Raw genomic sequence first — 27,829 nt, 5'->3', positions numbered from 1 at the left:
CCTTTCTGGGCGGGACTTTACATACTGCACATCACTGGAGTCACTATTGATGGAAAAGGCTCTCTCCCCAGTGAAGTCTTCTGTTTCAACTGATAGAATTCAATGTGGTTTTAAGCTAATTTAAAGCAGTACTACTCTATTTTTTTTTTTATTTGGCTTGGTTTGCTTTGCTTTTATGATTCCTTGTTGATTTAAATCTTTCCTGTTTTCTACAAGTTTACCCTCTTTTCTCACCATTGACCTTCATGTTTAGCTGAATCTCCAGGAAGTTATCTAGTCATGATTTGGAGTGCTCAGGAGAGAGAAAGATATAAAAATTCTTCCTTGATAAAGTTTTCTTTTGCTAATAGTTCTCCTCACTGGAAAAAAAATGTGCCATCATTTTATCATTTAGGAAAAATACTTCAGGGAATTTTATGTCCTGTGTTAGTAATAAAGACAATACAAATCCTCAGATTTACCAAAAAAGGTAGGAGGAAAACTTTGGAAATTAACTGTAAAATACCAGTAACTAGAAAGATGAAGAAAATGGATGTCCAGCTCAATACATTTGATAGATTTTTTTAGTGGTAAGAACTGGCAAACTAGGAGTATCGTGAGTTACTCTGAGTTTGTCATATGGCGTGTCCTAACATCATCAAACATTCTTTGCAGTATTAAACTTCCGTAGTTCAAACCATTTTATCAGACACACACAAAATTGATTTGCCAGTAACAAGGGGAACTACCCTAAGGGTATGTTTTTGAACATTTATTCAAGATGTATTTTGAGTGCTGTTTCAGCTTTCATTCTTAGATATTGGCAGAAACATTATTGCTTTTGCTGCAGATGAGCAAGGCTCTTTAACTGCTCCAGATGCCAGGGAAATGGAACACTATGAAAATACAGTTGCAAAAATAGTTTAGAGAGTTTGTACTCTGTGAAATGTGCGTTAAATAGATATTGTTTCACTACACGCAGGGGACATGAAGTTCTGTTTTGAAGCCTCAGAAACAGCCGTATCTATTTGATTGTTTTAATAACTGCAACTGGAAAATGACTGAGAAAGCTCTTAAACAACACTGGTATTGCTCCTGTTCAGGAAAGTATGAAAATAGGCGCCTAACATTAATTGCAATGTAAATTTAATAAACAAGCCCTTGATTGCAAACTCTGTACGGGCTGTTCTGAATCTGAAAAGCCAAAGTGCTCATATATTAATTTCCAGTCCTCAAATGTTTTAAATTAAAATTATGCTCCTTAAAAACTATGGCCCATATATTTTACTGAGGTACATCCAGTTAGTTCAGCAGACTTCAAATGAAGCTGCCATTCTGAGGATCTCATTCTGTGTATCTTAGCGGTCCTAAAATAAAATTTCATTTTCTAAGATGGAATCAGGCCTCTGCATTAAGATAGCTCTTTTTTCCATGTTTTTCAGTCTCAAAGAATTGAATACTCATGCTGTGAGAAAGCCTCAGTGTACTTTATTAGCAGTGATTAGTTAAGCTTTTTAGCAGCCATTCAAGGGAAAACAGTGGTAGTTCTTACCCTTTTACAAAAGAGGTCAAAGGTACAGATGGTAATGTCTAAGTCTTATGCTAGTCATGTGACTTTAGGGTCTGTGCCAAGTGCTTCTGCCTTCTGGAAAAGCTGTGTCCGCATCAGAGGTCGTCGTCAAATAGTTGTACAGTGTCTACCTGTGAGCCTAAATCAAAAACCTATGCTCAAGAAATACTCAGTCGTGTCTAGCATGTGCGCTATATTAGCCTATGGCTTTTTCAGCACTAAAAATAATTATAGAACATTTTCCTAGCAGTCCCAATTTTTCTTATGCAAATATCAGTTTGCTTAATCACATGCTGGCTTCATTTTGAGCTATGTAAATGAATTTTGGAGTGGAAGTGCTGCAACAGTGTATATAACTTCGTAATGGAAACAAGGTGGCTTCTGAATATGTTAATGTGCACAGCTTTAAATTTTCGTGCTACTTGGTGTCAAGACTGCAGATTTATACAGGCTAGGTCCTCAAAATCAGGTAGGCATGAGAAGAGCTGTAGAACCTCTGTTGTTTTGCTTCTTGTTGTACAAACCTCTGCTTTGCACAGTATATGTTGCTAGTTACATGGTGGGGAAAAAATGCATCACTGGATGTGTACAGTGCAGCACAGCTGGGTCTGTTTGCTCCTTGTTACTCTTACTGAATGCAAAAAACACCTAAATGGGGACATTTGTGCACAGTTGTCTAGAATACTGGAATATCTTCTCCTTCCCTGTAGGAAATATAAGTGTATCAAAAGCTACATTCTAAAACCATTTTAAAATCCAGAACTGGAAAAAACCCTCTTTTTCTTTCTTTGAATGACAAAAACTTGCTTGAACTTACCTTTCCCCTCTCCCTGCCCTTTGTGAGCTATAGAAGTTAGCTTTCAAAATCATTATAGAAAATACAGGAAAAAAGACCCCATCTTGAATGGGGTTATGAGCAACCTGGTCTAGTGGAAGGCCTCCCTGACCATGGCAAGGGGGTTGGAACTAGATGATCTTTAAGAGTCCCTTCTAACCCAAGGCATTTTGTTTCTATGATATACCACAAAATAAGATTTATTTACTCTGAATACATGCACAAGGTCACCTATGATTTTCCTGTTTATTTTATGGAACCCATTTCTCAGAAAAATCTTTGGGACAAAAGAAGATTGTTTTTTGGAAAAAAAAAAGTTGCCATAAATTATTTCTTTTAAGTACCAGAACCTGGGTATTCACCATCTCCAATTTTAAGTGGATTTTGAAAGAAAGAGCAAGGCTTTGCAAGTTATCTTTTCACAGCCCAAGGGGAAAGCTCCCTCCCTTCCTTTCACACTAGCTATTCTTGACTGCTAAATTGTCTTCCTGCTTCCTCCCTCTTAGATTTCGTGTTTAAAGCTGCAAAAAAGTTAAGATAAACAGCAGTTGTCACACTAACATATGACTCAGTAATATTACAAAGCTTTGCTGTTTGTTTTGTTTTTGTTTTGGCTTTTTTTTTTTTTTCACTAGAACTAAGACTACTAGTCCTGCATAGGATAATGGTGTATTTTAAAAAAATATAAGCAGTCGTCAGTGGATGTTTTAATCTTTACAGTCTTACTCTTTAAGTAGACGGCTGTCATAATTTACAGTCTGACAAGCTATGCATTATTCTCAAGTTTTACTACCTTCCTTATAGCTTACATTTATGTGGTCTTTCAAATGATCCAAAAGCTGATATATGTATGTATGTATGCTACCACAGAAGAGTGAGCAGTCTGTTGTTGGCAAAGTATAAAAGAAAAAAGGCCTAGTTTTATGATCTGTGTCCCAGGATCAAAAATGTCCACTCAGAATAAACAGGAACTTTTAATGCTTTGTGCATGACACACACACCCCAGAGCACTGGTAAAATGCACTGCATCTAGTTTGCCCAGAGGATAGGAGGGAGAATAAACATTCACAAGTTTGAAAGTTTTGATTCTGATATCATAGGATACTTTACCACCTAATGCTTAAACTGCATATCCCCTTCCTTCACTAGTAAATTCCTAATGTAGGGGAAAATGAAAGCTATACAGTTTGTAGGGTTGTGGTATTCCCCCTACCTTGATGGCTCTGCAGATGGTGAAATTTGCCTCAATGTATGTCTGCAGATCTTTCATACTTGAAGAAGTAAATCACATTTCCTTTAGAACAGGGAGTATCTTGTCAGACATCTGAGCAGAATAAACTGTATTAACCCAATATTATATATACCCAAATGGTACCCAGGTGACTCTAATGAAACACATTTAGTCCTGAGCAGTAACAGCCAAAGTATACATGTATTTTAGGGCACCTAACAAATGCTTTTCAATACTGAGTGACACTAAGAGATGCTCAAAAAACAGAAACTGTGGCTTGTGGTTCCTTAATTCCAGTTTAAGGAGTACTCTTATTAAAAAACTACAGGAAAGGGGACTTGCTTTGTTTTTTTATTTTTGTTTAATAAAGGTTGTCTGCCGTCCTGTCAACTCATTGTTTTGAAGAGTTTTTCTTTACTATGTTAAAGGGAACTAATTTTTTAAATTCCAATCTATCTTTCCCGTTTACTGGCTATCACAAATGATTTTTTGTTTACTCTAGGATTGGATACAAATTCTCTCACATCCTTACATTTTTGCTTTACTGCAAAACAGTACATTAGTGCATTCAGTGCACTCTCTTCCATTTCTTTGAGAAAGAGTTTTGCTTAGAAAATGTCTCATGCATTTCTCTTTTCTTCTTAATACCACATTTCTTTCCTCTTGTCTTGTGCTAGTGACTTAGATTTGGAGCACCTGACCACTGCCACAGCTCTCTAGCTCTTCCAAAGCTGGAGAGAAGTTGTAGCACAGTGCAGCAAGAAGGACTGCAGGTACCTGTGTCAGGTCTGTGCTCCTCTTTCCAAAATTCTGTCTCCATTTCTACCCCATGCAGTGGGGCTTTTCCACTGTCTCCCTTTCCACAGCATCCCTTCTGAACATTAAATAATTTTATGCTAAACCTGTTGCAGACAGTTCTAAAACTCATATAACATCTCACATCCCTGTGTTCATGCTGCTTCTTGCTACATCCCTTCCTGACAAGCATTTCTCTGTACTGACTACTGAATTTCAGGTCAAGGAAATTTATATTCAGGTGCAAACCTGAATTCAGGTATGGATGGATGTGTTGCTTGCTGGTCAAGGAAGACAACACAGTCAGTTGGAAAAAGTTCTTTAAATTAAATGGTCATTATTTGTGTTGGCTTACCAAGGGTTTTATTTGGTCTTATTTGCCCTTGAAAGACTCTAAAACAATTGTAAATTGTTGTGGAAATGTTTTTGACTTTTGTGCCTCAGGTATAATCTGAAGTCAGCTCACAAAATCAAGGGAGATATTCTGTTTTCAAGGGGATTGCCTATGTGTTTAATTTTGAGCAATGATCTAGCCACAACAATGTCCTTTTTTTTGTTTTGTTGGGCTGTGACATTGGAAAGCTCTCTCAGTGAGCGTGCACTGAACAGGCCACCTGGGAAATCAGCTAGAGCAAAACACAGCTGCTTCATTTGCTGGACAGGGATCCCATAAGGGAGGACCTAACACTTGGCCAGAGCATGGTGCTCACACATAACTCAGTTCTTTCAAGTTTGGTTGGAAGTGAAGAAGAAAGTGGTTTACAAAAGTGCCCTTTGATATCTGGGATGTCTTTTGGATGTCCTACTGCCTGCTCGCAATGGGTACTGTTCAAAATGCTTGAACTGCTGTACCTGTTCTGGACACAGGGTTTGGACTGGGGGAACTCACTGATTTTTCTGGGTTCTGCGCTTGTAGTAGAAACATGATTGAGTACGAGGACTTACAGGTCTGCAAAACATAATAGGAAATTTTTGGTTTAACACAAGCAATGTGTTCTACATTTGCAGTACCTTCTATATAAGCACTACTGGATGTGAATAGCCTAGAGTTTACAAGACACACAGGAAGATGGGAAATTCATTGGTGGAGATAACTTGGTGCTTATTGTCATTACTTGCATGTCTTCTAAGGTTTCTTGAGTACTATTTGTTTTTATTAGTTTTAAGTATTTTACATGAAACAGTAGCTAAATTATACAAAGCAGACTCAGAAGGTAACAAAGGCAGTTGGCCAATTTTAAAACATAAAGTGTGGAAAGGAAAACCCTTCTAGCTTTGAGAAGGTAGCCTGCCTGTACATGACTGCTAATACAGTAAGCAAACTGCAACAGCACTGAAAAAACTAGACCCTCAGTTTAAATACAGTGCAGGTTCTCATCAGTATGTATTAGCCCATTCAGTTCTGCAGACCAGGTGTGAATAGCTTCCTCAACACTTTGACCTAAATCTGTCAGTATGATCAGCTTGCTGGTGAAAATGCAAACCATTTTAGCAGTTGCCAGCAGTAACATCTGAACAGTACTATGGCATAATCTGTCTAGTCAATATCAGACAGTTTCCAGCAGCAAATCTGTCTGTATTAAAATGAAATTTGCTTGTGGAATATAGTTGAAATACAAAGAGGGTCTTTCTCTTTTGTTCCATTTGTAATGTTTGCCTACTGTATATGTCTGCCCTTTCATTGCTTTCATGTATTCACAGTTCAGCACCAGTAAAAGCATAAAACAGTACAAACAAGTAATAAAACAAGAAAGGCGGTTTGGGTGTTTTATTTATTAATCTCAGTGGAGATAAAAACTGGCAAGTGGAGATAGAGAACAACTATGTCATACCCACCACTTGCTCCTGCTGGGCCCACTGCCATTCCCACTGCTTCAGTACCCTTACAGGTGCATCGAAGTTGCTCTATCATCTGTTCTTCACTGTTTCTGAAATACAAAAAATATTTCTTCCCAAAGCATAATTTCTAAAGGTATGATTTATTTAAACTAACTTTAACCCTATGGGATTTCCCTATATTCAATGTAGAAAGATAACATTGTCTTTGAAGCAATTTTTCTTTTAACAAGATCTTTATTCAGGTCAGCTTCCCTGTGGAAGTGTCAGTGTCTCTCTCTCCATTAAAGCAGAGAAGATCTAGGCAACTAGATTGGACTTCGAGGAGAGAGGAATCCTGTCCCCAATTCTAACACCACATCCCTATCATTTCCTAGGGTCTCTGGGATGGTTGCAAAGAGTATTATCCATGCTTTCAAGATTCTTGCCAGTGGAACACTAAGTTTAATATTAAATGAATTAAAAGACTCTTTCGTTGTCAAAATTAAAGTGCATTTTATCCAAGTGCTGCTTCTGTTCTCAGTGGATTTGTTGGAAGGTGGATTTATACATTTAAAATAAGTGAATCAGTGTCATTTGGTATGTGCCCATGGGCAACTTTGGAAAAACTTAAATGGCACTGGAAGATAAATTTTCTCTGTCTTCTTTGTGCATGTACTCACATATAATGTTTATACTGCTTGTATAGTAAACATTTTATGTCTGAAACATCCCGATTGCTAAGTTACTCTAGACATGAAAGCAAATATGATGAACAGTAACTGGTCAAGTAACCACTGGAATTTGTGCAGAAATAAGGTGCTGATAGGCAACAGGGGAGGCACCCATCACATTAATTATGTAGCAATAAGTCACTTGTCCTCAGATTTTTTTATTTCATCGCGTTCTTGCTTTCAGTGCTCTGCAAATTATGTTTCTTATCCTTAAATGTCAATTTGTCATCACTTACTGCTGTTCTTATCCACTATGCAAGTATGCTTCTCCATGGTTTCTGCTCACAAATTGTTTACTTCTGACTCCTGGAGTTTATGAACCACTTGTTTCCCTGGTAGTTAAAGTCATTCACAGTTAGTGCATTCCTAAACAGAGTTCTAAATTCTCAAGTTTTTGTGACTTAAACCATTTAGGAGTTTAGGGATTTAGTACCAGACTGTAGATGCCTGAAAGTATGCTTGCAAATGAACTGCACATCCAAGTTCCCATTTAATTACTAGTGTCAGTTCCCATTTAATTACTAGTGTCAGTGGTATCTGGAGAGCTATGATATAATTTAACAAAACTTTTTCAGAAAAAAAGATTGATGATTATGATAGGTTTTGATCTGACTTGTAGAAGCCAAATTCTTCCATTAGCAGGCATATGGTAGAGTGTTTTAGTTGAGGGCAGTGGAATTATTTATTAAGAAAACTTTTTCAACCTACCTACAGTTGCCAGACCTAGGCCTTGATTTAAAGTAATTGATCTAGCACCAGTTAGATAAACATGACTATGTTAATACTAAATAACAGTGACTTGTGATTTATTTAGCTCATAAAATCTTTTTTTTCATGCTCACTTCATTCTCAATTATTTGAATTTTAGGTGGTATGTTATAATGAGTACATATTTATACATTTTAGAATGTTTATATTAAGCTATGGAGTGCCTGAAGCAACTCTACAGGACAGACACACTCTGTACATCAATTTATTTTTACTGCTAGTCAGATGGTATTCTGTGACATGACAGTACATGTCGTACTTGCCAAAATGTTTGTAGAAAGGTAATGCCTGAAGACGTGATGAAAACATTATTTAAAAACATCTCTAGATCGTGTTTGTAAGAGGCATGAGAAAAATTATTTTTCTGCCACAGAGGGCAATTAATAACATCTGTAAGAAGTGTGACCAACACATTAGAGTGGTCTGGGTTTTATTTTTTAAATGGTGATGTTCCTGTTATGTTATGTTCCAAAAGAAAATACAACAGGATACAAATTTACAGCTGACTGTTCATGTAACAAAATACCTTTAGAAGCTTTTGGTCCAAAAACATGCTCTGTCACAGGCTAGAAGTCCTTTGGATGCTCTGTAGTACCTGGAGCATTTTAAAAATCTATATTAAACCAAAAGAGCTTGACTATCAGGCTTTGAGGTGACAATTCAGTCACTTCCTTGCCTTGGCAGAACGGTTACTCTTAAAGAGAGATTACTTGGATAAACAAGCCATCCATCAAAAGGCAACCTGGGAAAACATGCAATAGGACTGTTCCAAACCGCCTCTGGGCAGGGTGGCTGACAGTCTTGAAATCCCTAATCATAAAGCCCTTCCAAAGACCTGTCACCACTATCCCTGCTAACAGCTAGACTCTGGAACTTTTGTGTTGGTGTCAGCTTCCAGAGAACTACTTGTAGGAGATTCCCTGGGACTTTGTTATATGCCCTGTGAATGGTGCAGCACACTGCATGCAGAGGAGTAAACTGTGGTGCAAACCATCTGACACACAGCTGGTTAAAAGCCATGTACTAGGATCTCTGTACAGGTAATAGCTTGGAATAACCAAAGCTTTCTGAGGAGCAATCCAAAACAGTTAGCAGAGTTACCTCTTCTATTCTCTCCTAGTTTGAGTGACTTCATCTGCTTTCTTGAGCTACATTACTGCACCTCTTTGCAATTGTCATGGATGCCTGAAAGTGGAATGAGCTCAAAATTAATCTTTCCATATTGCTTGGACAGACTCTTGTCTCTCTTGCATCTGGTGTTGCTGGATTTGCTTTGGTTTCTGGTTAACACCTTCTTGGCTGTGCTCCCTCTCCTCTCTGCTTTTCTGTCCTGCAGCACAAAATTAACTCATGTGACTCAAATCTTGTCCAATCCCCTGGCAGGTGGTGAGACCTACTACCAAGGTGTTCCTGAGCCTCCTCCAAAAAGTTGTATATCGGTGCCATTGCAGTTCCATGGTTGATATTGAAAGGTGAGGGTAGGGCTTGGTCATCAGTGCTGAAGAGAAGGGAGCTGGGAAAGAAACTCAGGCACTATACCCAAGATGATCTATATCCCTCAGTTCCTAGTTCATTCCCTGTCTTTGTTTTGGACCACTTCAACTAGCCACCACCAAGACATGTTTCTTGGAGGTTAGTCCTAAGCCAGTTTGAGGTAAACATGCTGGTGCCAGCTGAAGTGGCATGCTTTGTTGAGCAGTTTAGAGGTAACCTCAGGGTTTGTGGTAATGGAGCATGATCATTTTTGATCAGTGACACAGTTTCCAAGATGAACTCCTTAAAGGCAAGGTTTCATACACCACAACTTATTTTCCTAGTTAAAACTTAGTAACAGTAGTCTTTTTCTTAGGCCTTATTGGCAGCACAGAAGGCCCCTAGAAATCTCTTTACTAAAACAGATTTGAATATTCACCTAGAAACTTGGGAAAATAAACCTGGTGTGTCTGGAAAAAGTTTTACAGATATTTGTGATGAACCAACCAAATGAATAGATTAAACAGTGCTTTGCAGAAAGGAGGGAAGGAGGAAGGGAAGGATAGGAATCAAAGAAACAGAAAAAATGTACAGCTTCTTCCCTGAAGTACACAGCTTCTAGCTTGAGTCCAAGAACTTCAGAGCTCTGGTTACTTGCTTCTTACTTTAGGTTATATCTCACTCACTGCTGGAGCATCCAGGTGTCAAGTCCATGGATCTATTATATCTCCCAGTTTAGGATGGATGATTAGGAGGCCTCTTACTAGAGTTGCAATTACATAATATTTTTCACAGAATCACAGAATATGCTGAGTTGGAAGGGACCCACAAGGATTGAGTCCAGCTCTTAGCTCTGCCCAGGATCATCCCCAAGAGTCACACCATGTGCCTGAGAGTATTGTCCAAACTCTTCTTGAACTCCATAATATTTTTAGGTTTAATATGAACTTTTAGATAGATATACAACATGAAATGAACATAAAACATATCTCAGCATGTTCCTTTGTACACTACTCCAACTTCCCTACTTTCCCCTGTCTGCCAGGAAAGCGGGATAATCTAAGAGAACTTCCATGCACTCAGAGCATGATCTTCTTTGCTCAGTATCCTGACCAAAACACTTAATATATTAGTCCTTAAGCTACATGTATTGGGCTTGCTTCCAAGGTGATTTTGACTGGTCTGTGGTGTGACAGGTCCCTCTTGAAATATCATAACTGTTTCTAATAGGAAATTGTAAGTAGTTGAATATGATAGTATTAAGGACCTGGGGCTTAGCTGTCTTATCTATTGTAACAATTGCCTAATCATAACTAGAAAAGAAAAAAAAAATCAAACTAAATGACTCTTACCTACTCTCCTGAAACTGAAGATAGCATTTTCTATTGATGGCAATCTCATAAGCATGTGAGATAGTATCATAGTATCATAGTCAGACTGGGTCTAGCCACAGTATAAGTAGGAAAAGGTGGGGAATTGGGGAAATTTGCTCAATTGCCATATGATTAGGGTGCATGACATGAGGCACTTTTGACTGGACTTTATGCTTCCTCCATCTCCGTTGTGTTCTGATCATTAATTTCCATCATGTGCATATACAGTGCTTCTAGTCAAGGGATTGCTGATAACTCCATGACCATCAGATCATATTGCATATAGCTGTATTTATACTTCCACAAAACTCTGACATCAACTTCTATCATCAGTAAATGCATTATAATTCTCCCTGTCTACTAATACAAATACCTACAGGTGGCAACCTGTATTTAGTTGTTATACCCTGTAATTTAATTATAGTAAACTTTTTCAAAGTCACTTGGATTATGACTAAAGGCACACTAGCAGTAACTTGTCTACACCCAAACTTCACAAAATACTGCTTCTTAGTAAACTTAGTCTAGAAAAAAAGTGCATTTATTTTCTTGGCCAATCTAAACAAGTCTAAGCCTGTGTTGCTCCAAGGGAACAATTTTTCCTATGCCACCAATAGGGGCTCTTTTGCTTGACTTGGCTTGTTCTTCTGGCATATACAACACATCTCAAAAGTTTGCTCAATATCTCTGTTCAGCTGAGCCAATATAAAGCATTTCTGGTTCTCTTAGGTTTTTCAGTCCTTAAATGACCTGTATGGTCTTTTTTTATATAAGCGGGAGTGCAAAAATGACCCTTTTTCTGTCCAAAATTCCATCTGAGTCCAAAATTCCCCCTTAGAGGACTGGTGGGGCCACCCTCTGCTAATTGCTTTTGTTATTCTTAAAAAGTGTTATCCTTAGCTAGTACATAGCCTTGCTGTTCACACTCTGCATAGGCAATCAGTGCTTAAAGATTCTTGTAATGTTGTGTAATTTTCTGAACTAAGAAATATGGACTAGGAATCACTAAGGCTATGTCTAAATAACCAGGGTTAGAAGTGCATCTAGGGCTGAGATGATGAAGATTGCACACCTTTCCTAGTTTGCATTAAAGTGAAAGCTAGGAACAAAGGCTGAGCAGAAGTTACTGGGCTTAAACATACTGTCATGTGGACATCTGGGCGTACATCACTGCCCATCTAGACAGTAAATTGGACAGAGCTCAGATGTCTTACTTCCCTTGCCATACAGGTTTTAAAACCTACAAGAGAAACAGCAGACCTGAGCCAACCAAAGAGTAAAGCTGACAGAGCCACTGCAGAAACTGTGGAAGCTGAAAGCATTAAAACAGTGATGACTTCAAAAGCTTATTTCTGCTGTCTTAACTCCATGTAGCCTGTTGTCCATACAGATTTACTTCTATTCTTTTGTTTTTCCACCTACCTAATTCCTGTCAGAACTCCACTGAAAAGATTTAAGCAACAAATGAAGCCAATAATAGCAATGCTAAAAGAGCTGATATTTGCTACTACCACTTTGTTTGCTGTGCTCATGTTCTTCCTTTCCTCTGTCCTGTATCTGTCTTGTGTGTGCATTTTCTGACTTCTGTGGTCCTGATTCTTTCTCTGGTTGTATATTTATACAACTGTGGTAAATTCCACGTTTGTTAGTGGTTCTTAAGGCATAGTATGAGCTTCTGTTAGGTCTTCACAGTATATGCACACCAAATATGTGCATCTCAACATCCAACTTTGATGGAGAAAGAACAGAGTCAGAGATTGTGATGACAAAGTGAGTCAGCATTTTGCTCTGCTTTGGTTGCCAGAAAGCTGGGTTTTTGATATGGTTTCTTGTGTTTGGACACATCACTATTAGTTAAGACTATCACTATTTGGCCTCAAAAGACAAAACAGAATTTTATGTTTAAGTTTACAGATATGTGCATTCTCCTTTGAAAATTAGTCCAAGATTTAGACTGTCATAAAAAATTTTAATCTCATGCTACATATATTATTTGTCAGAATGCATCTTGTATATTGGGTGATTTACCATGAGTGAAAAATGCTATACATAAAAAGTAATTTGAAAATTGCTCCATGATATTTGTTAAATATATTCTATTTTTCACGTATGTAATGAAGTCAGAGAGACAGTATGTTAAGCCTCTAAAGAACTTTCAAGCTTTACACTGTACTATCTCAGTTGCTAGCAATGGTTTCATTTGGACTGCACATGGGTCTTCTAATTTAGGTGATTATTTTTTTCTTACAGTTGAGTGTGATGATACTGTAGCATAAATATGTGTTAGAATCACTGAATCAAAGAGTAATTTAAGTTGGAAGAGACCTCTTGATGTCCTTTGATACAACTCTCTGCTTGAAGCAGTGTCAGCTGAGATCAGGTTGCTCAGGATCTTGTCCCCTTTAGTTTTAAGTATCTCCGGTTCTCTGTATGACAGAGACAGATGCTTAACCTCTTATTTGGACCTGCTACATAATTTGTCTATTGGTATGGCTACTGATGTTGTTAGTGGTAGTGTTATGCTTTTGACTGGGAAGAATATTTTAGGTTTGTTCACACCCCACGTGTTGGAACAAAAATGTCTAGCAGAGGATGAGAAGACCTTGGCAAGATGGACTTCTCCCATCTCTGATACTATCAGACAAGGCTGTTTTGACTGGGGCATTACCCTTTAATTCACTTTCTCAGGAGGGCAGACTTTGCTATTGAGCGGTAATTTTTGGTGAGGGGGGCACTCTCTGATGGGACCATTATATTTTGGACTTGGGATGCTCAAAGTGCCTCCAAAACTTTAAGGTAGGAATGGGAACACATGAAGTTCTTTGTGGGGAGTTCATTCCTGCTGTGCAGCGATAATACATCATCATCAGAGCCTTTCTGTCCTGGACAAGAAGTGGCCCTGGCAGGGGCTGTCCACCTCAAACCAGTTTGGAAAGAGAAAGTTCCCTACCAGGTAATTCAGAGGAAGATAAGGAAGATAAGGCCTTCTGCTGGCTATCGATGTCCATTCATTGCTTTGCTCTTGGCCTTTCCGAAGCAGTAAGTGCATCTTCACATTGTGCGTATAAGACACTAAAGGGACACTTACTCCCAGATTTCCCAGTGCTATGACCTACAACTGTGTGAATTGGTAGAGGTATCACACCCAGATTCTACAGAGCATTGATGGTCAGTGAGGAGATTCATAAATATCATGACCATGTGCCTGTCCACTCATTCCTAGGGCCCTCATCACCATGGTTACCACCATCTGGAGGCTAATCCTGTGGGATGATGCACAGCTGGGGTCTGGGTAGTCTAGAGAGGCTGAGACACAGACCTATCTCTTGGACTCTGGCCTCTCTGTATAGGGCTTGTCCTTAGCGCATGGGATCACAGGCATGTTGCATAGCTAATTCTCCACCCAAGTTCTTGTGCATACTTTGGAAATAGTGAAATGTCCCTCAAATTCCAGCTTCTTTCTTTGGCCCCAGATTATGTTTTCAGAATTTGAAGTGGTGAAACCATGAGTGTTGATCTCCTCTTGGCTTCAGCTGCCACTTCTTTAAATGCTGTTTAGCACCGTTCAGTTCAGCAATGGACACAAACAAGACAAGTGCCTTACAATCTAACACAGGAATGTTTTGTAGCATGCTGCCAAGGTTAAGGCATGTTGTTTTGGTCTATAGCATGAGAACCAGGAAGGGCACACGAGGCAATGAAGCCTGCAGGCTGAAGAATCTAGATCTACCAGGATTTATTTTTATATTTTATATAGGAACAAAACTCTGTCATTTGCTCTTTTCCAGTTCATGCTTGCACATTTTTTTTCACAAGGAAACTGTTTAGGTTCCAGTCCTTCTGACACCACTCCACAATGGAATATATATATGTGGTCTGGAAGATCAAAGGACTAAGAGTGGAGTGTGAAACATGGGATACGGCAATGTGATAGTAAAGATAGGACACTATTTGGAATTCTGCAATGGCCAGGACACCTCTATATTCAGTACTCTTTTAAAAGCACAGAAAACACAGAGCCTGGCCCAAAATTATCTGAGAAAAAAACTGAAATATGGGTGTGAAAAGATGTGGAAATAAAGCAGAACTATGAGACGGTATAATCCAACATAACAAGCATGCAAGCTATCTCCCTCATCATGTAATAGACTGAGGAAAATTTCCTAGTATTAGAACATCCTGTGTGAGAAACACATGTAGAGACATTTTTGGAAGAAAACAAGTGAGCATCTCACTGAGCATCACTGCAGAAGTACTGGCCAACAAATTAAAAATTTTGAGAACTTTCTGCAGGAGTGTGATCTGTTCTGGCAGAAAAAGAACACTTCAAATGAAAAAGTAATAGCAGCAACACGCGTCGGTGATAAATATGAAACAGAGAGAATAGAAAGGGCTGAATTGTGAAGAATCAGGAAAATAAATGTTTGTATGGAGAAGACAGAAAAAAGCTCACCTGATTTCAAGTGGTTAACTTCAATATTTAATGAATATTAGTCCAGGAAAGCCCAACTCCCTTTACAAGAGTCATTAGTAGAGTGAATTGCTGTCAAAATCCAGCATCTAATACCAAAAGGGTTAACTTTTCTGCTTAAATCAACAAATAAATCAACCTACAAGAAGTTCTTTCTACTACTTTTTTGTTGTTGTTGTTGGAATGACTCACAAATATATTAATGGCATGAGTTCTTTTAACTTGAGTCTTTTGGAAGGGCTCCCAATAAAGTTAATAACATAAAACTCTTTCAACTAGTGTCTTTTGGAATGTGTCCCCATAATATTATTGTCATTCCCTCAATTCATTCATCTTTGTAACATCATAGTAATTACACATTCATTTTCCTATATGTTGAATGACCTTTCTTTGTAATAAAGTAACATGTTAGGTAATTAAACAGCATTTTGATTTTAACTATATTCAATATTAATCTATGCAGTGTTTACAGCCAAACATAGGGAACTGAATTAGTAAAATGAAAATTTCATTAAACTGAAAACTTGAAATTTTCAGATGCAGAATATGCCTTAACAAGCAGCATTATATAGGATGAATTCAAATATGCAGAATAAAATGCAAAGAAGACTTTTTCATCATTTATCTAGTAGAGTTGTCAAGCTAATTGGCATAATAAAATGGTCTGGCTTCTTTGTCTGGCTTCTTCTTTCTCTGGCTATTGTCTTTTCCTACTTAGGTCTAAGCAGAAGCATTATGTGCTCCTCTGACCAGCTGAGGTTTTGGCACAGCTTGGTTTGGTTGCTCAGCTGGCTGGAATGGGCTGTGATTGTACAGGATAGTTCATGGCCTTCTCCCAGACAAGTCACTTCTGTAGCTTTCTCTCACCCAAACCTTGCCAGTCATGCCCACTACACCTTCCTAGAATGGGTTTTGGCCTAATTCTGCTCATACATGTACACACACATGCACACAGATGCAAACACACTTTTTCTCTGCAAAGCAATTTTCTGCTCACACATATCTCAGACATACCTGTAGGCACCTGGGTCAGCCAAAATTTACTGCCCTGGCCATACTGGCCACACTATTTCTGATACAAGCCAGGATGCCATTGGCCACCTTGGTCACCTGGGCACATTGCCAGCTCATGATCAGCCAGCTGTGGACTAGCATTCCCAAGTCCTTTTCTGCCAGGCAGCTTTACAGGTTGTTGTGACCTGAGTGCAGGTGCTGGTACTTGGCCTTGGTGAACCTTATACAGTTGGCCTCAGCCCATTGATCCAGCCTGTCCAGATCCCTCAGTAGAGCCTTCCTACCCTCCAGCAGGTCAACACTCCCACCCAACTTGGTGTCTTCTGTGAACTTAGTGAGTGTGCACTCAATCCCCTCGTTCAGATCATTAATAAACGTATTAAACATGACTGGTCCCAAGACTGAACCCTGAGGAACAACACTTGTGACCGGCCACCAAATGAATTTGACACCATTCACCTCAGCTTTCTGGGTTTGACTAGCCAGCCAGAATCTCCATCCAGTAAAGGCTAAAGATTTACCTTAGCCCTCCTTTGGTTGCTCATATATTTATAGAAACATTTTTAATTGTCTTTTATGGCAGCAGCCAGATTAAGTTCTAATTGGGCTTTGACCCTTCTAATTTTCTCCCTGCATAACCTTTCAACATCCTTGTCTAGACTTAATTGTTTTTACAAGCCATATGTAATTCAGTGGTGTGGACTTCCGAATAAGATATTTTATGAGTAGGAAGGACTGGATTGTTTGGAAACATGGAAAAGACATGTAGGGCTTTTAACCTTAAGGTCATTGGTTTGGGTTTGGTCCAGCCTGATAAGAAACCAAAACCATTAAATCTATATGTTCTCATGCAACTCCTCCAAACAAGTATTTCCTAAAGTATAAGAGAGAGGTCATTGCTGTTGTTTTTCCCTCTTTTTCCTGCTTTCCCTTCTGAGTTCAAACTTGAACACTGCCTGGTAGGATGACCTCCTTCTACTTTTAGAAGAAATGCAGCAGAGAATCTCTTCTGTAGAAAGAATTTTTCCTTCCCTGCTACATATTGTATATGAATACTATATAATTACCCAGTTGACTTCACTGAGATATTTAAATAGACTTTCTGCTAGATATTGTTCACTGTGAACAGCCTTTTGTTCAGGTCATATGCTCTGGATTTATTTCACATAGATTCAGGTACCTAGTCAAATCACGTAATTTATGGGAGGGTTTCTCTAAATCCTATCATGTTGAAGAGAGAAAAGCACCAGGAGAGCATGTCTGAGGTTTTATGTGTACCACCTTCTCTGCAATAGCAATGCATTTCTGCAATTTTGCTTAAAGCATTTTGAGAACAGGTATAGTTTGGGATTATGCTTAAGTGCAACAAGGCACTCTCGGCGTCAAATTAGAATGTTCACTCTGGGATTTGAGATGTATTCAACTTGATTCAGACTGAGTTTTGATGACAAGATTCAAAAGAGAAATTAAGGATATCTGCAACAAATAGCTGACAGCTCTTGAAAACCTCTAATTCTATTAGGCTTGCAATGCAGGGTTCCCTGGGAGCTGAAAAGGCAGGATCCAGCATATCCTCAGAATTTTTCTGATCTAGACCTGTGGGAACTTGAACTCCTGAAATTTCTTCTGGTAGGGGCTGATTTAAAGTGATCAGACTGATCAGGCACATGGCTCTAATTTTACTTGAAAACACACAAAGAAGATGGTTGCACTGCATAAAGACTCTTTGATGCTGAAGGTATCCATGGGATTTGGGTCTTTTGTTTCTGGCACTACTGCCAACTTCTTATGCTTCAGGTGGCTTCCTCTCCCTTCACTATGCAATCTTGAGTTAAACATCAGTACAGGGTTGAAGCAGTGCTGCAGCTTTCTTATTTGCTACATGCTTATTATTCAGGGTCTCAGATTTTCTAAGATCCCTATATAGTGAATGACATTACAGAGGTAATTGTCCTTATCTTTATGATTATGTAGATGTTTCATTTTTTACATCTATATGAATGTTGCTTTTTTTTCATTAACAGTGGGCCATATTTTTTAATTATACCTAGGGGTATTTCACAGTGATTATGTTGTATATACTTCTTCTTTCTGAAACAGGTACTGTACACACATCTCATTTTAGAAAAACTGTTCTCCCTGCTCCTGAACATCAGTTAGACCTTCTTATACCAGAACTCACCACTGCTTTCATCAGACTCCTGCTAAATTTCAAACCTGTTTCCCTTTTTTTCCCCAGCTGACATTCAAAATACCAGTACAGAGGGGTGGCCAACTACTCAAACTGCTTGTGAGCCCTAATCCAATTAAAGCCTTTGAGGAAGAGGTTGTCAGCAGTATCTAGCTCTTCAGTTCCATTTGTTTTCATGGTCAGCAAGCAGCATAGGCACAGTGCGGATGTGAGTTGATGCTGACCTCTCTCAATCCAACTTGTATCTCCATATTGCTCAGTTGTTCTGAGGCAGCTGATTGTGTCTGCACTATTGTTTTCCTAAGACCATGGGAAGGCACTAGTTTTATACTCTGTAAAAAACCTGTAGCATTCAGCCGGCCTCCTTTTGTCATTTTAACAGCTGAGTGAAGGAGAAACAGAGTGAGGAAGAGAATAGTCTCTTAGTGTTCGAACAGTCAAGTGAATGGGGTGCGAGTTACTTACAACTATCACCAACAACAGGGTACTGTTGATGTTACCAGAGTCTGTGGTATTTTCAGAGTTCTGAATATGACATTTTGTTTTCAGCAGCAGAAATATATCATTTTAATTAATTGCACTTTCCCACATAGTTGGAATGTTGCTGATACAAAGAAGGAATAGTCAGCTTCTCCTGGGATTTGCAACCGTTAATAGCTGAGCATTCAAACAAATTTGCTTGTGAGCTTTCCAGCATTGGTGGTGCCCAACTGGTATTGTATGCAGCTGTGAGAAAGGTGGGGTGGGCTTGAACTGGACATGGGAGAACAGCATCAAAAGCCCTGTCTGTGCAGCAGCCTTAGGCTATTTTATAACCCAGTTAGAGCTCTGCTTTGGATGATTGTAGTATGTGTCTGTACCTGCCATAGCTTGGTCACAGACATTGCAGATATACTTGAGCCATATTTTGACCCTGATCACAGTACCGAGCAGTTATTGCATTCTATAGCATTACTTCCATCTGCATAAGCATTCAACTTGCTACCTGTATAGGCAGCATAGCAAGTTGTTCACACTGGTTGCTGTTTATACTTGAGATGATTTCGTATGTATAGTGTTTTGAATGCTCTTTTTGTAATCAAGTCTTCATACCCCCGTCCTCACATGGAAGTATGGTGGTGAGTATACAACAAGTACATTTTTCAGCTGGAATTGGCTGCCAACACTCACTTTTCAGAACTTTAAGCTGTAGCTTTTAGTCACAAAATAATCTTCACATACATGTATGGTCATAGGAATGGTTCAGACAAAGTGTCTGTCTAGTACAGTACTCTGCCCTAGCAGTGTGTCGACATGAAGGGAAGGGAAAAAGTGCATCAAAACATTGCCAGTTCTTAATATTCTTTCTACAGTGAAGGCATCAAGGCTGTAAACGATATTTATTCAAGATGTGAATGAATGATGGATTTAAACAATGACATAAACATTTTCCTGTCCTTTTGGTTATCCTTCCCTAATGTTTCCTAATGTTCTACTTGGAGTTGGTGCTTTCATAGCGCTGTCTAGCCTAAGCCCAAGATCTTGCTGCAGAATACCTCTGCTCATTTTATATGTAATCACCTTTTTGCATGTGATACTAGTTCTCTTTTTCCAAATGTTTTCCCCCATGACTTTACATTTATCTGCATTGAATTCCACCTGCCATTTCACTGCTCAGTCACTTAGGATGGTTCCCTTTGCTTACTCTACCTCGAATGACTTAATTACATCCACACGCTTCACTGCAGCACTGTTGGCTCTCTTTGCCATGCTGGTTACAAATATCTTGCACTGCACACACCTGACCAAATTTGTGCTTGGTCTGAGACTGTTCAACTACTTGAACTGAGGAGGTTGCTCAAACCCATCCAATAGCTGGAAGAATTTAACCTGTAGGGAGAGAGCATCCTCTAGTTGTTTCCTGTGAACTAAACCAGTAGACCTGCACTGCACTGTTCTTGATATGGAAGATTTAAAGGCTTCCTTCTTTTTTCAATGCTAAAATTGTCTTGGAAGGTTCCTGTCCACCCACAGCTGCTTGCTCCCTCATTTCAATTTTTTAAAAAGTCACAATAGATATTGTCTTGTTGTTGTTGTTTTGTTTGTTGCTTATTTTTTTTAACCCTAGATCATTGAAAAGACCTGGCACATCCCTGTGACCCTTCAAGAGCATACTGTAAAGCAGAGAACCTCAACAGGGTGTGGGAACAGATGCTAGAAGTGAGTGGGACTTTTCAGGAATTAATTTTGTTGCCAAATAAAATGGAACACGTAAACAGTACTCTAAGAAAAATATAGGTTAGATAATACCATTTCCTGGATAAGCTGCACTTAAGCAATCTTATCTTTAAGCTTCAGCGTTCAGATACTCTCAAAGTTTCATAGGCTGAGAGCTCTTGACTGTCACAGAGATTTCTAGCACGTAGGCATGACATGTGTAACACTGGCTCCCATGTTGTGAACTCTCTTTTTATATTTGCGTCTTTTTGTTTTCTTCATCCCTTTGTGAAATTCTGAGGCAACAGAAATTTTCACTGAAAGCTAAGTGACTCATTGGGCCATGATGGAAAGATCTACAACTTCCTGCCCTGAGCATCAGTGCTGGATAGTTGCCTATGATTCATACTGGGCATGGTCCCAAATTCATCAAAATATTGCTAGAACTGTAAAAAGTGGCAAGTCACTGTGGGGGCCTGGACCCTACCAAAGGCTGAACTGAGGAAGCTGAGGCTCAGCTAGTGTTGAGTCAGCCTGGCTGCTGTCAGCAGTAGAGCGATCCCATTTTACACCAACTGAAAACCTCATCACATCTATCAGTTTACAGACCCAAATACGATAGGACTAGAAGAAATCAGAGCAAATTACTGCTTTATGCTGGACAGTTGGGGCTCAGCAACGGATGTGCAATGTGCATAGGTAGCTTGGAAAGAATTAGGCAGCAGAGACAAAAAGTAAAAACATCCACTAGACAAAAAGATGATCATATCAAGTTATCAAGGTAATATATCTGCATATTACTGAGGTTTACTTTCCTTTGTTGAACAGCAGTTCGTTGTACAAAAATATTGTTTGGCATGCAGGAATAGTTACTGTCTCGTACGCTGATTTGGTTCTTTTCAGGGCGAGATTATTCTGTCTGCCTTTTTGAAATAATTTTCTGTCTAATATTGAAAGAGTCACCCTGGATCTGGATTCATCCATCTTCTGGTGAACATGATGAAGATCTGAATGAACCGAATAAAAGACAAATTGCACCAGGCATGTAACAAGCCCTTCTTCTTTCTGTTAAATCTCTGTTAATAATGTGTGAAGGAGTGATAACAAAGAGCTTCTGTCCTCTTTATAAAAGACCCTTAAGGGCAGAGGCAAGTTGTAAGAAACTATTCTTTTACTAATGATAGCTGAATTACTGAGAATGCTCAGTGTTAAAAACCCACGACAAGGATCTTGTACATGGAAAGGAAGTATTTCCTTGGACGACTTTCTAATGACTGTCAAACATTTGCAGCCATCAGACAAAAGGAAGCATTGTAATGACAAGGCACACAGCTAGTGCTGTGGTTACATCTGCCAGTTGTGTAGCTGTGAGCTGTAAGCACTCCGGTAGTCCCATGAACTAAAAAATGACTCCTGATTCTGATTTTTCTTTACTTCACTCTATCTACTTTTTTTTTTTTCAAGGGTAGCTTGATTGATCATGATTTTACTAGAAGGGTCCTAGAGCCATTCAACCACATGCAGCTCTTTCTGAGTTATATAAAAGACCATTTCATACCAAGTTGTTCACTTTTTCAAGATCCTTAGATTTCTATGTCACCACAACTCTTTCCTCAGCTCAAACCATACCCATTAATATATGTGCTATATGTAAAACTTAGTGGCTTTAAGAATATTCTTGCTCAGAGTATACATTTTCTATGTGACTCAAAGGTTTATGACTTTTCCAGTGTTTAGTTTACAACAGTCATGCATTTTTTATACTTTCAGAAAATCCACAAAAAACCTGACCTGTCTTTATTCGATTATGACTAATATTTTGTGGTGTTTTTTTTTTTTCTCAAATATGAGGCAGAAAAAGAACAAGAGAGTTCATGGTTGCATCATGTACAAATAATTGCATTACATATAAAAAAGCAACCTCATCATATAGTCCCCAACTGAGCTTTCATAATAGTAATTTATTACTGCAATAATTTTTGGCAATAACACAGTTAAATAGTGAGGAGGAAAGATCATTCATACAGCTTGTCTTGCATGGTAGACTTAAGCAGGTGTTATACACTTTTTTTCCCATCACTGTGATAGCATCAAGGAACAGATTTTTGGGGTGAAACTTCTATAAAAACAAAATGCTTGGAAACAAGGCAATATTTCTAATACTGGTGTAAATGTGTAACAGGAGAGGAAATGTGTTTGTTAGTGGAGCCTGCCAAGTTGTATCCCCAAAAATACTTCTTACTGAAAGCTATGTGTATATTAAGTTTTCTTTTTGTTTGATTGCTTTTTTTTGTCCTTAGGCTTTGTAGGCAAGCTTTTAGGTATGGATATGATCTATGATGGAAAGTTTTTCTGTCAGTATGATGTCTCAGCTGAGCTGGGGAAAAACCATCACACACCCTAAACTCGTATATCTGTCTACACAGTATGCAGCTCTAATCTTGACTTAGCAAGAATGATTAAAGTAGGTGTGGTAGATGCACTGGTGGAAAAACTCCTTTAGTATCTTGTTTTGCTAAAATAGCTTCGCTAGAAGAGCAAATTGACAGAATCTCTTCAGTAGAGAGAAACAGGTTTATAGTACGGCTAATTATGAGGCACTCATGGCAGGAAAAGTGAATATATTACTTTTGAAGGATATGTGCCTTGAAAAGCAATATGGCTAAAAGCTTTAAAGAGTTTCAGTGAACACCAAATTATCTATGTGGTCCTAACATACTGTTGTGATTAAAAGGGCAAATGTAAGTCTTGAACATATGGACTCCAAACTATTAGAGAGGATTTGCATCAAATACTAAAGAAATTATGAAGTTCTACCAGAGCTGGAATAATATGGTTAGTAGTAAGGATGACTAATTATAGCAATAACCTAACAAGAGATGTGATGATCTCTCTGTAATTCAAAATATGTGTATAAAACCAGTTGTTTCTAGATAAGATATGTATTCTACTTTAAAGAAAGAATTGTTTTTCAAAACCAGCATCTTATGCTCCTTGCATCTAACCTTAGAAATGGAACTGAACACCATCACAGTAGAGGTGAGCTAACTCTACTTTCCAGGTTTAAAGGGTACCTCTTACAGTTTAAAAAAAAATCCTATGAGGGGTGAAATACATCTGCCTTAACTGTAGAGAGCTAAAAATGAGATATCTGAGTTATCCATTCAACCTTCCCAGTATGATCAGTGGCAAGAAATAAACATCAGAAGAAAGCTGTTCATCTCAACTTAAAACATACATCTAAGACAGATCAGATGAACTGCCCTCTGGAGGTGACTCTTTTTTGTCCTGTAAGGGAACTTGAAGGATTAGCTTCCAATATTTAGGCAAGTTCGTTAATGCAGGCAAATCCCTTCAGAGGTGTAGACTTGGCAGAGTGAAGGGCTTCAAGATTCTACAGCTTAAATAATTGCTTTAACTTTTCTTAAATTATACAATATCTTCTGCTCTCATCAATAAGAAAGAGACACAAAGATATTTTTTTTACAGTAAGTTGCGCTGATTTCTACAGTTCACCTCCCATTGCAGCAATATCTACATCAGGAACCCACATTCATAATTTTCTGTCTGTGGGTGACACAGAGGAGAGAGACACTGAGGATTAAAGGCTTGATTTAAATCCCATTAAAATGGGAGAGACTTGCATTGACTTTAATGGGATTTAGATTGAGTGCAGAGAAGGCTGAATGCTGAACTTCTGTCGGGTTTGAAGAACAGGGGGTATTAAAGGGCAAACTAATAATGCTTCTGTTAAATGTTAAGTACCATTCTTCAGAGAGACTTGCCAAACTGGTCATTCAGTCTCATTCATGATGACTAAAGTGACTCAGTAAGCAATAAACAAAATTATTAAAATAATTGCTAGTTGTCTTCATGTCTTCTAATCTTTGTTACATTCCAATAAAGTAAGATAAGTGTTTAAGACATGATGTATTTTCTAGATACTGTTAACAATTTATTTTATAGGGTAGCTTTTGCCATCTGTCAAGGAATATCTGTCTTCTATTGCTGCATTACTTGATTCATTTACAGGCCAATGAGAACATGTAGGACTACATTAAACCTACCAGTTGTGGTACCTAAGTGGACTGTAAGCCCCTATATGTCTAGAAAGTCCTGAGATACCTGTGTGAAATGAAGATAAAGCCAGCTGCAGTTGACAGATGCCTATGCTCCACTGAGCATATGGACAACAATTGGTTCAGTTCATTATGTGGACAGAGGAAGGACATGAAACTCATGAAATAGGAAGTGGGAGCTTTGGTTTTCAAGTCCTTCTTTTATAAAGGGCTTTGAATCCTTTGTTGCTATTTTATATAATTATTGCCAAAGTAGAGATGCAGGGACAGTCTTTGTTTGCTGTTAAAGCTGAATCACTGTGCAGGGGTGAAGGTAAGGGGCAATGGACACAAACTGAAACATCAGGAAATACCATTTTTAATGTGAGGAAGACTGAGCACTGGAACAGGTTTCCCGCAGTGCTTGTAGAGTCTCTCCCTTTGGAAAAGCTGATGGTCTGGACATGGTCCTGGGCAACCAGCTGTAGGTGGTCTTGCTTGAGCAAGAATGGTAGACCAGACGACCACCAGGGTCCCTCCCTACCTCAACAGTTATGTGATTCTGTGATGAGTGACATAGTCCATGAGGTAATGGGGGTGTCAACCAGGTCCCTGCTTCTGAATCGTTTTGAGAAATTTGTGGAAGGAGGGCATCCATTCAAGCTCAGTTCTGCTTGAACTGCTCAACCACTTTTTATTAATAAACCAAGGGATTACACCAGTGCCTGATGCATGCACCACAACACAAACTCACCTGGGGAGCCTTTGTTTCCCTGATCTAGGGAATGTCCTAGGAAAGTGGGCATTCCTTGTGTCCTAGGAGTGGGGGAGGGATGGGGCAACCACAACTCCTCCAAGCAACCTGTTCCAGTGCTTCACCACCCTCATAGTAAAGAATTTCTTCCTAATATCTAATCTCAATCTACCCTCTTCAAGTTTTAAATGTGAAAGTAAATATGAAACGTGCTGCATATGGGACGTTCTTAGTGAACCTCCTGTGCAGTTGATCTCCATGCTGCAATGGTTATGTAGAGAGGAGACTGGAATATCATTCAGCATTTCCACACTGAATATTGGATGAATATTTAAAATTCTCTTAAATCTACCATAATTAAGTTTCCAGGCAGAAAATGCAGCCATGTGGAAGCAACATGGCCAGTGATAACTCTGTATTTTCAAGAACTTTGAGGAACAGTAAACATCCAGCATACTTTTCCTTTTGCTGCCTGGACCAGGCAAAAGCTGTGTGTAATGTATAGTCTGGGAAGTAAAGGTCCTCTACCTTGGAGTAGGAATGCTGCCTGCTTGCTTGTGAACTGCTCTACGTGACCTTGTTGATAGATGAGGTGCCAGTACAGACAGGGCATTGCTGTTTTTGCCAGCATGGTGATAAGAGTGTAGTTTCCCTTGGTTGCTGAGGCTAGATTTTCCAAGAGTTTCCACATGATGTTCTGCAGAAATGTGCACACATATGTATTGACTGTATTTGGAATTTGAGACTGAAAACACCCATTATATAATTATCTTAAGTTAATTATTCTATTTAAAACAGCCCAAAGAATGAACCTGTATATGAAGAAGACATAATCCTCTCCACAGTTCTTTTAAAAATGTTAAATAAATTTACTTAAAGAAAAAGAACCCACATGTGCAATTCTAGGCTTGAAATCTAAGACATGATTTATTATTTGTTTAGAGTTGGAAAGGAGAGTAGATGGTACTGGAAATTAAACTGAATTTAAATATTTTTGTAGAGACCCAAGGTATTAACCACCTCCCCCTGACATATTTTAGAAAATTTTCTAAGTGCAGAAGAACAAAAATACATTAATATAATGAGACAAATCCCAGATTAGCAAGGCAATCTTTCACATGGCATTCAGGTAGACTCGGTCTTATTTACCGTTTGTTTTAAGAGATGTAAAAGACTTTTTCCACCAACAATTTTAAATTTGTGTGTATCTGTGCCAGTGTTAACACTGATGTGTCTTTACTACCTATGCTATACTAAAAAATCTGAATTTAGAAATAATTCCTAGCCTGTCTCACAAGTTACAACTAAATGTGTTTCTGCTCTTTTCATATATGACAAGAAATACAAATGGCAATCCAAAATAATTTAATTTCTGAATTAAATACTTTTGCTGACTGACTTGTAGTGACCTTACCATCCTTATTCTAAACAAATACTTGAATAGATCCTGTTTAGTCTCAGAAAACAAATCCAGCTTTTTCATGATGACTTTTGAAATGTGTTAAGGAGGGATTCTCTCTGGTGAAGAAAGACAGATTTCATTGGGTTTTTTCTTCACATTCAGGGCTTTGCATAATTTAGCAAGAAAAGAAAATCATGAATGCACTCATTGCTCATGCTAGCTGATGGCTGTTTCAGGTCAAATGAAGAAATTCAAGTAAGAATGAGAGGCCCACATTTGTGAGTGTCCTAGTTGCTGGAGAAGAGTAATAAGTTTTCTGCTCTTCTCCAGACACGTCAACCTTGGCTGCACTTTTGACTTTTGTATATAGCACAGATGAACAAGAGTGATGAATAAGCTTTGCTTTGTGTCAGGAGCAGCCTGCAGCCTAATGTCTGATACACTTTTTACAGGTGAGAAAAGGCAAACTGAGATTTGAAAAAAGTGTTATCATTCCCTGCTTTTTAGAAGGTACTGTGTCTCTTGAGTTAGTATATAAAGGGCTGGAAAGAAATAAGACAATGAATAACTTTTTTTTTAATAGTAAATACCATGCTTTTGCATAGCAAATACCTTAGTTTTGAATTCTAGAAGGAAGGTGGTTATGACTGCTGTATTCTTCATGGAGTTTATGCCTTAGAAGTGAGTTATGTGTGCATAGACTCTACCTGCCAGACTGAGTTTCTTGGAAAAGAAGCATAATTTAAAATTCCAATTATGTGTAAACATATGTTGAGCTACTCAGCTGTGCCAAAATAGTAACAATCTTGTGAGTGCTTAGAAGCTGACTATCACAGGATGTTCACTGGTTTAGATGTGGGACTGTATCCAAAATGTCACTAGGAATGTAACTAACAAGTTTGGTCATTTACTGATGGCTGAGGGAGGGTGGGTGGGGAGGGGATCTGTGGGAGATGACGCAGAGACCTTAGGGAGGCTTCTCACCACCCACTACACTGAGCGCATCAACTATGGCACACGAAAAGATACTGGGGAGAGCAGGCAGGACACCTCCAATTATTCCAGTCACAGGTGTTCAGGCAACTGAAAACCACCACTCGGGCTTTAGCATGGCTGATACCATTAATATGTGTATTTTGTTCCTGGTTCCTAGCGCAGGTCAATGTGCCA

The 27,829-nt window shown here is 38.7% G+C and overlaps 1 protein-coding gene across 2 annotated transcripts in view; it reads left to right on the top strand.

Moving 5' to 3' along the window:
* SLAIN1 (SLAIN motif family member 1) overlaps positions 1-27,829 on the top strand; it is a 92,155-nt gene that overhangs the window by 63,653 nt on the left and 673 nt on the right. The window contains exon 6 of one of the 2 annotated variants that reach the window (XM_027646252.1): positions 20,357-20,434. The exons of the other annotated variant lie outside the window; for it this stretch is intronic. Within the exon in view, the coding sequence (XP_027502053.1) occupies positions 20,357-20,387 (31 nt within the window). The 3' untranslated portion in view covers positions 20,388-20,434. Of the gene's footprint in view, positions 1-20,356; positions 20,435-27,829 lie in introns of those variants that run through there. 2 annotated transcript variants of the gene reach the window in all.

The sequence above is a fragment of the Corapipo altera genome, unplaced genomic scaffold, assembly GCF_003945725.1.
Source record: "Corapipo altera isolate COAL_440 unplaced genomic scaffold, ASM394572v1 0, whole genome shotgun sequence".
NCBI lineage: Eukaryota > Metazoa > Chordata > Aves > Passeriformes > Pipridae > Corapipo > Corapipo altera.
This window is presented reverse-complemented; position numbering and strand designations above follow the sequence as displayed.